The 13,024-nt window shown below is 37.2% G+C and overlaps 1 protein-coding gene across 1 annotated transcript in view; it reads right to left on the bottom strand.

The window, feature by feature from the left end:
- Positions 1-963: 963 nt before the first annotated feature.
- Positions 964-13,024, bottom strand: part of SEC23B (SEC23 homolog B, COPII coat complex component) — a 28,789-nt gene continuing 16,728 nt past the window's right edge. The window contains exons 12-20 of the mRNA XM_070746990.1: positions 12,111-12,200; positions 11,285-11,391; positions 9,691-9,844; positions 6,536-6,613; positions 6,130-6,291; positions 5,779-5,865; positions 3,826-3,981; positions 1,813-1,878; positions 964-1,350 (exon numbers count right to left, since the gene is read on the bottom strand). Coding sequence (XP_070603091.1) covers positions 1,261-1,350; positions 1,813-1,878; positions 3,826-3,981; positions 5,779-5,865; positions 6,130-6,291; positions 6,536-6,613; positions 9,691-9,844; positions 11,285-11,391; positions 12,111-12,200 — 990 coding nt within the window. The 3' untranslated portion in view covers positions 964-1,260. The remainder of the gene's footprint in view (positions 1,351-1,812; positions 1,879-3,825; positions 3,982-5,778; positions 5,866-6,129; positions 6,292-6,535; positions 6,614-9,690; positions 9,845-11,284; positions 11,392-12,110; positions 12,201-13,024) is intronic.

The following is a 13,024-nucleotide window of genomic DNA, read 5'->3' as shown; positions in this document are numbered from 1 at the left end:
GTAAACAATCTTTTGCATTTTTCTCTTTTTCTCATACTTGAAGAAGGTAGTATATCTACTAAGGATATTTTATTACTGTACAAAACAGAATCTTGTGTGACTGCTATTAGATTATTTTTCATCCTATACTACTTTAATATTCAGATAATTCCTCAATTTATCATACATTTAACCATTTCTATCAATCTGTGCAAAGTACATGGATTGTTGTATGTCAGTGAGACATGGATGTATACAGGAGACATGCTAGACAATGGAACCACTTCCACATGACTTACCTCTGTAGAATTCTGAGGATCTGGTGGCAGGATAAGGTGTCTGACACTGAGGTCCTCTCCAGAGCAGGCCTGCCATCAATTCCCACCCTGCTGATGAAAGCCCAGACACACTGGGCAGGCCATATTGCTAGGATGCCAGACTATCATTTCCCTAAACAGCTCCTCTATGGTGAGCTGTCTAAAGAAAGCGATGCATGGGGGACAAAGGAAGCAATATAAAGACATATTTAAAGCCTCCCTCAAGCCCCTTGATATCAACACCACCTCCTGGGATGCCCTGGCACAAGATCCACCAACATGGCTCATGCTGACCCACCAAGGCTGCCAGACATCTGAGGGCAGAGAAACATTCATAGCAGAAGAGAAGCGAGCACTCCGCAAAGCCGGAGCTGCAAATGCTGCGACAATGGTGCCCACACATCTGCCCAACATGTGGCAGAACATTTTGTACCTGTACAGGCCTTACTAGCCACCTGTGGACACATCGCGTACAGCCCACAACCCATTCGATTACAAGGTCCTCTTCAAAAACGATGGACGAACATCACATGTATATTTTTGTAATAAACAACTGTTCATATTCTGACAATACTAATTCTTTGCATCTATCCAAGCCAGAAAATCAGGAATGATAAACCTTTCATCCTGTCCCCAATAAGTGGTAGAGAACATCATACACTAAGGATTAACACTTTTCTCAAATTTTATTTTGCTTAGTTGTAAGAGCAGAAAAATGAATTATGCAGGACAATATAAATGCAGATTTTAATTTTAGAATAGGAACATGAAAATGAAGAATTTGTAGAATAAAGGCCAGTATATCAATAAGTTAAATCTGAAATGTAAATTTCTCCTTTTATATAAGAGTTAATTAAAACTTTTGATTTTAAAAAAGGGAATGTTATGAGTTTCTTGATAGACTGTAATCTATCAGCAGCATGATTCAGTAAGATTGTTGATTTTTGAGACTTTAGTATCAAAATTAGGATGCACTTGACACAGCCAGCTTTTTTAGATGATCCATGAATACTTGTAGACTAACATCATCTGTTAGTATTGGAGCACCAGATTCCTGAAATAAGAAACTATAGTTTAGAAACAAAATCTGAGCCAACATAAAATGTGGGGAAATTGGAAAAGTACAGCATAATTTACATGATGTATAATCATGTTGACTCCTATTGTACTTTTATTATCCAAGTTTTAAAATTGACTTGAATGAATGGGTGAGTGAGTGAGTGAGTAATGAATGAATGAATGAATGAATGAATGAATGAATGAATGAATGAATGAATGAATGAATGAATGAATGAATGAATGTTCCAAGTCTAGTTTATGCAGTTTTGGACCACAAACCATATAATTTATTATCTATTTTTCAAACATTGGAGGCTCAAAGGAATTTCCAGTTAACAATGCCCAAACCCCGTAAGTGGTCAAAATAAAGAGACAAACTCCTGCACCTTACATAACCCATGTCATAAATTGTGAATGCATGCACAATAGACATAGAACCAAATGTATCATTACTTACTTGTCCCCATGCGTACAGATTATTATGCGTCTGAGAAGGATTCACTTTAGATAGGAGAAATCGTGCCTGTCAAAGCCAAAACAAGCAGTATAGATGCAATATAATTAAGATTTGTCATATAAATTTGCCATTACTTGTTTTCTTTTAATACACCTCAGAATAAATTAAGTAGGATTATTTGGAAAAGAAAGAAACTAGAAGAAAGAAAACAGGAAGCAAATTCATATTTTGAAATAAAGAACAGTTTTGTTATAATCAAATAGAAGCCATTATCAGTAGCATCCAGGTTAGATAACACTCCATGTCATCCTGAGGTTAGGACCATTTGTACAGCAAACCTACAAGTTATAAGAGCTCCTGTTGCTTTTTTACCCATGTTAGAAACATAGAAGATTGGTGGCAGAAAAAGACCTCATGGTCCATCTAGTCTGCCCTTATACTATTTCCTCTATTTTATCTTAGGATGGATATATGTTTATCCCAGGCATGTTTAAATTCAGTTACTGTGGATTTACCAACCACGTCTGCTGGAAGTTTGTTCCAAGCATCTACTTCTCTTTCAGTAAAATAATATTTTCTCATGTTGCTTCTGATCTTTCCCCTAACTAACCTCAGATTGTGCCACTGTTCATGGAACTCCCTCTTGGCGCTTGCCCACCATAGCTCTCATCTGCAGATCTACTTGCATGAAATTCCCACTTTTTCCTACTTCTTAGTCACAAGACCCTCATTTAATGACTTACAGTCAGTGGTGGGTTGCTGCCGGTTCGGACAGATATACCTGAACTAGTGGGGGAAATTTTCACCCGCTTGCCAAACCAGCAATGATGGCCAGCTGTCCACATCCCCCCAACAGGTTCTCTGGTTGCCACAGCTGGCAAGAACAATCTCTTTACACATGTGGTGAGGCTCATTTCCCCGACATGATGTAGAGGTGCACGTGAGCAATGCAAGCACACATGTGCAAATCGCACACTTCTGTCATGATATAACCTGGTAGAGAAGGTAAGTGAAACCCCTGCCTGCATTCCTGGGGTTATCAAAGCCATTAACACTGTTATGTCTAAGCATTGAAATCATGTGAAACATGCTTTACAATTGCAATGGTTAGCAATGGAATTTCCAGTCCCAATTGCAATCATAACTTGTGGACTATTTGAATTCTGCAGCCCCTCAGGACCAAAAAAGTGGCCAGGTTTTGATTTATTCACAAAAGTGGTAGGAAAAAGCCTAGGATTTAATCTCTGGAGACCAATTTATACACTTGACCACTATGTACTACAGTAGACAGATACCCTGTCTATATAACTTACGTGCTTTTGACTGCAATAAATAAACTAGTTACATTATTCTTTGAGCCTTCTGCCCAGTAAGCCAGGTCCTGAATAATGCATTAGTTTATGGAGAACTAGATTTTCAGTTAAGCCAGTATAAGGCCTAATATTAACAGATATTGCAAAAATATGGATTTTTCAATATGAACAAATGTTTAACCAAGGCTGAGAAACTGCTAGACAGAGGGGCATGCATTTCTAGGCTTATAACTGTAGTCCAAGAACATTTTAATTCCTCCCGACCCTTGTCAAGTAGAGCATTGCCAAGGACAAGACAGGTCAAAGTCCTGAAGCAGCTCAATAATACTAGGAGGAAAAAATATCATTCCCTCAGGGAAAAATTGATGAAACATTAGCATTGGTCATGCTTTCTTAATAATTTTGAAAAATAAATTGGGCTGAAATAATTAGCCCAAAGTTATCCTATGAGTTTCTGTAGCTGAGGATAGTTTAGAATCTAGCTATCCCTGATGCCAGTCCATCACTATGCCACTCTGATTCTCACCTGACATTATTTTTGATCAACTTATACTGGATGAAGTGAAATATCTCCAAAAAGTCAAGACTGATAATGTGAAAACATTGATATATTACAAATATATTAAAACTAACATTTAACTATAAATATAGCGATGGGACACCTTTTTTTAATGCACCTAGTTTTTAAAGTTTTCCTTACCTGGCTGCTTCCATGTTCTGTGTTAACATAGCGTGGCATTGGGAATCTTGTTTGTAAAATTTCTTCAGCATCATCCAATGGAGCCTGAAGTAAATGCTTGAAGTTTTCATATTCTGGAATATCTTGATAACCAGCCTTACGCCACTGGGCAATAGTCTTGTGGAAAACAATGTGGGAAGAATTAATTAAGGCACTTTCGTAAATATTTGTCTTTTTACTGCCCAATTCACATCATGTGTAAAATCCTTATATGATTTATTTCACATTTTAGACAAAAAGAAAGAAAGAAACCAAACAAATAATGTCAAGCAATTGTTTGGTGAAAATATCTTGCCTGAGAATATTTTTTAAAATTATTATGTAATTTTCACTTTCATTTAATTACCAACACTTTGTGCTTGGTTCTAAACCAATTGTGTTTTGCCATGCACAAAAAGAAGGCAAAGAAAGGCCTTTGGAAGGAAAAGGAGTTTGTTATGATCCCAACCCACTTGTGGTTGCCATCATTATTTGATACAGTCCCCTCATCTCCACAGCAAGACTAACCACACAGATGGGGGAAAATCTTTAATTCTGGTCTGCTTCCTTTAAATTTTTGCAATTTCAGAAATAAGTCCTTTGGGGGGAAAAATCAGTATGTCATTCTGGACAAAATAAACTTGTTTGGAGGCCAGGACCTTCACACAGTATCACATCAGGTCACTTCTGATTCAGAGTATTTATTTTCAGAGAGTACTGAATGTCCTAGGAAATACTTGATTCTGACAGAAAAGGGAACTTTCTGGAAATCCTTGAAATCAACTAAATCAGCACATCTCTAATGAAAGATGAGATCACAGGACCTCACATCATATGAAGCTTTAATTGTTGGAGTAGTTTTGAACTAGCATGATATGGAAATACAAGTACTCTTAATAAACAATAATTGAACAATGTCATTATTAACCATTTCACTATTACATGTTTTAGCCAAATCTTGGTCAAAATGATGTTTTTGCCACAGTAAAAAAAAAGTTATTACATAGGGATATGCAAATAATTCCATGTATGAATCTTGGTGCTTCAGATTTATGTGGATACCCATAATGTACCTCTTAGGAGCTCTTTAATGAATATTAAACTAATATCCATTAAAGAGCTACAAATATTCAATTAATATTAGTTTGAGTACAAGAGGAAACAGGATATAACACATTTTCTGCTCTCTGGTGGTATCCAGATTTTTTGCAGCCTAGACCAGGTATCCTTTTCTTTCTAAAATGCACATTCATGATTGACTGAGTCTTGATATTTACTGCACTAGTTTCTTCTTTTGATGCAATTAGGACAATGTAAACAGAAACATTAATTTAGATTAAGGGATAAATTGCTTCTTAGTGATTTACACATACATAAAAAGCCGTAAGATTTCATCAGTGTGAATGTGGCAGCAGATTTTTCGCCTAAAGATCATAGTTTGTGTTGTTCTTTTAGTAAATATATGGCTTGTATACTCTCAGTTCAGATGAGAGGTTTAATAAAAACGCAGTGGAGTTGAGATATTTGAGAGACTGCCTTGCTGTGCAAGACTCCTCTCCCTGATTACGGTCACCTGGAAAGCTCATTTCCAATGGTAGTGGCGGGCTGACACTTGAGAATGAGTTTTTACTATAATTGCAAAGCTTCTATGAAAGAAACTCACTAATGCACTGACTTTTAAGAAGGGTTTTAGAAACTCTGACAATTAATCTACAATACTTAATTATTTATTTAACAAATTTTAATTTTGCCAACAAAATTATTTAATTCTATTTTAGCATAAGATTTTATAATTTTATATTGTTTAATTTCTGATATGTTTCTGTTTTGTGCATCACCTAGGGACTTCAGCAATGCCTGGTCTAAAAAAAACCAAAAACATTTCCTTGTCATTCATAGAATTCAGTCATAACAAAGAATTAATTTTTTATTTACCTCACCAAGGTAGATAACAATCTGGAAAAAAGTATCCATCAGCAGAATCCTATCAGCAAGAATGCTGCTGCTATCCAAAAGAACAGGCTACAAAACAAAAAAAGAGAAAGCGTAATTTTACAAATAAGAAATATAACACAATTTTAATCAAACTTTTGATTGCAGAATTTGAAAATATGTGCCCTAACATTTTTATTTTTCTTCTTTAAAGACTGTAAATTTGAAAGATTTGTTCATTTATTTGTTCATATTTGAAACTGTTGCATTTTGAACATACAGTACATCAATTTTATTAAGTTTTTTAAATTACTATTTTCAATCAACTTTCATCAAACATAGAAGGAAAATCACCTCAGGTGGTCCATAGAATGAATAAGAATAAAGTATAGGCTGAATCATAATAAGGGACTGGGTCAAATCCTGTCTGGCAAAGTGATGACGGTAATAGGAAGATTCATCTGGACTATTATTGAATACTTGAAGGAATGGAGATCGTCTCAAATGGAACATGAACTAAATGGAACAGAAAAAAATCAGAAGTCATACTGAGTATAATTAAAAGATTTAGTCATTTCCTGGCTCTTTGCCTGTCTGAATTATTTTGAGATACAAATACAAAAAAGGCATGTATCAAACATAAAATATTTTACTATTTAATACAGTTCTCTGATAACCATAGAAATGACTTGGAGGCAAACTGCTACTTTTCTTTTATTAAATTATTTTATTTATTTTAAAAGTTTGAGATAGATTTTACCTGAGGGTACAAGGAGAATGAATCAGACAGTCTAAAGGAATTTGGATCATCTTTGTTGTATTGTCCAAACTTCTGACACTGTTGAAGAAATATGCAGATCTCAATAATCCGTTGAAGATAATATAAATCTTACAAAAAAACGAAGAAGGAAAATAAAGACATAACTTGCAATAATCCCCCCCAAAAATATTGTTCATAGTATAGAAAGAAATAAAGAAATAAAATTTGTCATTTTTTGTTTCCAATATGCCCAATAACCAAAATTACATTGCATAAAAGGATATCCTTTCAAAATTATTAGGAAAAAATTGCTGTTAAGGACATCAAATGCACAATATCATAAGCAACATGATACATTGCAAAAGCCTAATGTAAACTTTGTCAAGCATTTGATGGTATCTGGTAAATTTACAGTATATGTAATTAATTGGGATTAAATTTAGTGGCCAGCTTTGAACAATCATATTTTGGCTTAAAACAGGTTCAGGAATTAACAATACACTGATTTATAATTTTGCGTCATCTTTCCCCTGTGTAGCTCAACAACTGCATGAACTGCTGGCAGAGACTGTTGCAGTGAGGGCATGGTTAGTAGACTGATAGCATTTAATTTCATAATTTCTTGCTATCTAATTTCATGGAAGCAATCAGCATCTCTAAATGTTAAAATTTTAACAGATGTGCTGTTGGTAAAAAAAACCCAAACACACTTACCGGTAATTTGTAGTATCACATAATGCTCAGGTGCCATTAGGTTCCTGAGCATTATGTGATAGGTAACTGCTATGGCAAGTATCATATTTGGGCAATTATGCTTAGCATCCAAGCTGTAACTATTCTTAAACCAGACAGATTTGACAACTTTTAATTCAGACTTTAAATACATCTTGATCCAACTACTGCAACATGGTTTTGTGAAAGTGGACATAAATATCAGTGGTACAGCTAGGCCACAGGTGGCACGCGGAGCCATATGTCCTGGCACACAAGCTGTTGCCCTAGCTCAGCTCCAATGTGCATGAACGTGCCGGCTGATTTTTGACCCACAAAGAGGCTCTGGGGGGGCATTTTTAGCTTCTGGAGAGCCTCTGGGGGGGATGGGGGAGAGCGTTTTTATCCTCCCCGGCTCCAGGAAAGGCTTTGGAGCCTGAGGAGTGCAAAATATGAGCCTACTGGGCCCACCAAAAGTTCAGAAACAGTCCATTTCCGGCCTCCAGAGGGCCTCTGGGGGGGCGGGAGAAGCTGTTTTTGCCCTCCCCAGGCATTGAATTATGGATGTGGGCACTCAGGCAGGCACAATAGTGTGCACACTTTTGGCACCCAAGGAAAAAAAGGTTTGCCATCACTGAGCTAGGCTCTTACTTTGAGTTTGTTACTGATATTGCATGTTGCTTATAATCAGTTTAATTATCTGATGATCTCATTATCTTATTTATTTATTATTTTTACAAATAAGGTGGCAAAAATATCAAATACTCATTCCTCCTTTCCCCCCACAACTACAATCCTGTGAGCATTGGGCTGAGACAGAGTGACTGGCCCAAATTTACCCAGCTGATTTTCCATTGTCAGGAGCAATAAGCCAGGAACCAGAATAGGTATTCCATTCTAATGTTCTTGACGCTGCATTTGGGCTCAGCCTGGTCCGCTCCTATACTTGCTTTCTATCCTAGTGCCTTAATCCCTAGACCAGCCTGTCAAACTAGCGTCCCATAGGCTGGATACGTCATGCACAGGCTGCACCCACCCTGGCTCTGCAAAGGCAAAAAATGTTGCCATACGTCATGATCCAGCCTATAATACCCATGCACTAGATCAAACTGGACACCAAGATTTATATGAGAAGCCATTCTGAAGATGACCTTGTTTTCAGAGTTATATTTCTTAGGCAAAAGGAAGGTGGTTTCCTCCAGGATCATTGCTAGGTCAACAAAGAAGGCACTTTCTTAAGAACGGGATCTGGCTCTCATTCCCTGTGCTTTTAGAAGAGCAGCCAAAATCTGTTTCACCAAGCTTTTAATCTTTAGTTTTAATTAATATTTCGCATTTTAACCATTGATAGTGGAATATCCATATACAGTGTTCCCTCGATTTTCGCGGGTTCGAACTTTGCGAAGTCTATACCACGGTTTTTCAAAAATATTAATTAAAAAATACTTCGTGGGTTTTTTCCCTATACCACGGTTTTTCCCACCCAATGACATCATATGTCATCGCCAAACTTTCGTCTGCCTTTAATAAATATTTTTTTAAATAAACTTTAATAAATAAACATGACTAATAATCTAAATGGTTGCTAAGGAAATGGAAAATTGCAATTTAGGGGTTAAAAGTGTTAAGGGAAGGTTTGTGATACGGTTCATAGCCAAAAATAATGTATTTACTTCCGCATCTCTACTTCGCGGAAATTCGACTTTCGCGGGCGGTCTCGGAACGCATCCCCCGCGAAAAGCAAGGGAACACTGTACTATTAAATTTTCATTGTCATGACGTTTAATTGGACGAAACAGTACATAATAAGGCAACCATTTTCAAACAAGATACCTCAAATGATATAATTTATGAAATACGTCCATGACTCTCAAGGGAATGAAATTTGAGAAAATTGTGATAGTTCCCAGCTTGTCTTGCACCCCTTGCCCCCTCATCCAGCAGCAACCATTTGCTTACCTGCTAAGAAGGAAAGATTCTGAAGACTCCCTCCTAAATTCCCATAAGAATACTTAAAGGGGAAGCCAGAAGGAAGTAGGAAGTTGCTCCTACTCCTAATGCTTCCTGCCTCCGGCCCCCCTGGTCATTATATTTCTCTGTTTAGATAAGAAAATATATCTGAAACAATGACCTTTCTGAACTAGCTAAATGTCACAAGACGAATTTATATGGATTGAACCAACTTCCGTCTGAAAAGCAAATTTAATAATAATAATTATTATAATTATAATAATAATAATTATTATTATTAATTAGATTTGTATGCTGGCCCTCTTCAAGGACTCGGAGCGGATTACAAATCTAATACTAACAAGCATTTACATTTGGAGTTTTCAAGACAAGGATCAAAGCTTTTGGAATGCAGGGTGATGAAGGGAGTATGTCTGATCAAGAAACCATCTTTTGATTCTAAAATTCATAAATTTATAATTAATCATACTCACAAGTCTAATTAGTTGCCTGTCCAGCCATCGCAAGACATCAGGTCCTTCCTCTGATTCAGCTTTGTAGACCCCCAATCGAGCCATCAGGACAGCAGCTGCTTCTTGATCAAATGCAGCCTCAATGTGCTGCAACTGACTCTGTGCATCTGCCCAACTAATTTATGGCAAGAATTAGGAAAATTTAGACTATTAAATGCCGTAAAAAACATTCTACCAATAATTTACAGAAGCTTATGTTTATTCTAAATCATTTTTATATCAGCTACAAAAATGAACTGATAGTCCACCTCAGTTTTATAAGCTATTTTATTTCAGATTTATACACTACAGCAGCGTCTCTTAATTACAATTTCTAATCACAGATTGGTTTTGACTAGTTTATCTTAAACCATGGCTAAGCATATCATCCAAATACAGTGGTACCTCGGTACTCGAACGCTTTGGTTCTCGTACATTTCGGATAACGAACAAAATTTTCGGCAAAAATTTGCTTCGGTATCTGAACAAAAATTCGGATACCGAACAGCCACAGAAAATTTTGTTCACTATCAGAAATGTTACCGCCGGGGGGCTGCTGCAATCCCAGCAGCTTCAGTGGGCTGAGGAGCTCTATAAGAGCTCCAAGCTGCAGGAAGGGTGGGGGCGGCTGCAATCCCAGCAGCTTCAGTGGGCTGAGGAGCTCTATAAGAGCTCCAAGCTGCAGGAAGGGTGGGGGCGGCTGCAATCCCGGCAGCTTCGGGGGGGCTCCTTTCCTCATTGCTTCCTCTTATTACCTGTAAGCAGCTGCAAAAACTTTCTCCTTCCCGGCGGCGGCTTCCCTTCGAGTAGCAACAGCACCGGGAACGTCACGTGATGAAGGGAAGCCGCCGGAGTCATCTCAGCAGTTGCCGCCGCTCCAGCAGCTTCCCTTCATTATGTGACGTTCCCGGCGCTGTTGCTCCTCAAAGGGAAGCTGGAAGGAGAAAGTTTTTGCAGCTGCTTACAGGTACGAAGCATTGAGGAAAGGAGCCCCCCAAAGCTGCTGGGATTGCAGCCGCCCCCATCCTTCCTGCAGCTTGGAGTACCGAATTTATTTATCCCATAGGAAATAAAGAAAATAGATTTAATTGGTTCCTAGCGAGTTAACAGGGGCTGGGAACCAATTAAATCCATTTCCATTATTTCCTATGGGATAAATAAATTCGGTACTCGACCAAATCGGTTCTCGACCACACTTCTGGAACGAATTGTGGTCGAGTACCGAGGTACCACTGTACCTGGTTAGCTGACAGGTTAGTGGAAATCATGAAGAGGGTGGGGGAAAACAGCTGACCTTCACCTCAAATGTTAAGGGTCTGATTCCCCATAGGATTGCTGTATTTTTTCTTCCTTCATTTTAAAAATATTTACAAGGAAGGCTATACAAAGGTGACTGGGAAGGCTAGCTTGACAACAGAGAAATCAGGTGAGGTCTATTTAACTGTGGGACAATCAGTAGCTCATCCTCCTAGTCACAATGGGGAGTGTGCTATTAATGTGACTCAAGCAATACAATTTATGCAACAAAGAAATGCAGCCAACAGAACCAAACCTAATTATCAGAAATTATTCTCACTTTCTAGCAACAGTAGTCACACGAATACGCCTCTGTGTACTGGAATGTTGATAATGCGTGACGAACTGGATAGCTCCTCTTCCGCCCTGAGGTATTGGAGTGTTGTGCTGAAAGTTTATGAGATAACAGTTGTCTAAGATACACATCAGAGATTGACATCATCTTATAGGAGAAAAATGAAGTACAAGGAGTATAATATACTCATTTACAACTAACTTCTTGGAGGCGCAGAAAATATGAATACTAAGATATAGTTTCAAGAGTAATTAGAACTAGACTGGATGTGCAATAAACAATTTCTGCCTTCAAACAAAGTTCAAAAAATATAAAGCAGTTTTCTTTTTAATCTTAGTAAATCGGCCTAGAGCTGCCATTGAATAAGGTCTGAATTCCTGAAGACCACCCAGAACTTTAAATGATTCTATCTTAGAGTGGGAGGGGCGAGCATGCCTTTTAAAATAGGTTTGAGTCTTCTTTAAGATGATAAATTGATCTTACTGCAGTTTTCCTTCCCTGCATTAGCTGCCCTTACTTCTAATAAAATCATTAACCTAGATCTTCAAAACAGATGATGTTAGTGTTTCCTACTTGCATTATAGCTTAGTAATATCTCTTCTTGGTCCATACCCAGATTCTTTTAAAAATATTTTACATATTTCACACAAAAGACTTCTCTGACATCTAAACATCTAAACATCCTTAATGGAATCAAAATTTCAGCAATAAAGCTAACAGCATTTTTCTGCACTTGTGATCTCCTTAACCTTATCAGTGGATTCTACACTATATACAACTTTATAAGGATTTTTAAAAAATCTAGTCTCACCTGATTTACTACTTCAAAATAAATGGCAAGAGTCATGGTGGGATCAAGTCCACAAATCTTCCATTGGTATGTGCCACCTATTCCAAGCTCCTGTGAGACAATTCAAAATTCAGGTTTTATTCTAAAATCTTATGTCATGTCATGTCACGTTGTAGGGAGAGAGAGAGAGAGAGAGAGAGAGAATGTGAGATTGTTTCTCTCTCTCTCTCTAGCTTCTACATATTATTTAGACTTTACAGCACATATTAGCAACTTATATCCTTGATAAAAAACTTGTGTATGCATTGAAAGATACAGTGAAATATATAATTATTATCTGGCAGCTACAGAGGGAATAGTAATCAGTCTGTTCTCCTCTTCCTGTTCACCGATGCTAATACATATTTATTTATATTCCAACAAACCCTCCACAATTCCCATATATAAAATGCATATTTTATTTTCCAAACATCTTAAAGCATCAGTTAGAAACATGTAATGTGAGTCAATCACCAATCCCCATAGAAGGAATCTGGAGTTGAAAACTGCATTCTTTATTTTGTAATATATTAAAATCCATATTTAAAATGGACAAGGGCAGTGGATTTAAAAAAACCCCCACAAGATATAAGTTTTTAATAAATGTAAACCTATAAAAGAAAACTAAGAACAGCACCATTCTAAATTATAACAGCACTGAAAACAAGTGATTTATGATCATTTTTCACACATGGTTATTGCAGCAACTCCATGGTCACATGCTGAAAATTCAAATGTTTGGCATATATGATGCTGGCAGTCTTCCTGGGTCCTGTGATTACATTTTGCGACCTTCTGACCAGCAAAGTCAATGGGGAAGCCAGATTCACTTAATAACCATGTTACTAACTTAACTTTAACTGTGGAAAAGTGGGGCAAAACTCACTTAATGCCTT

This window comes from Erythrolamprus reginae, chromosome 3 (assembly GCF_031021105.1).
Source record: "Erythrolamprus reginae isolate rEryReg1 chromosome 3, rEryReg1.hap1, whole genome shotgun sequence".
Lineage (NCBI taxonomy): Eukaryota > Metazoa > Chordata > Lepidosauria > Squamata > Dipsadidae > Erythrolamprus > Erythrolamprus reginae.
Note: the sequence above shows the minus strand (reverse complement) of the source record. Positions and strands in the feature narration are given on the sequence as shown.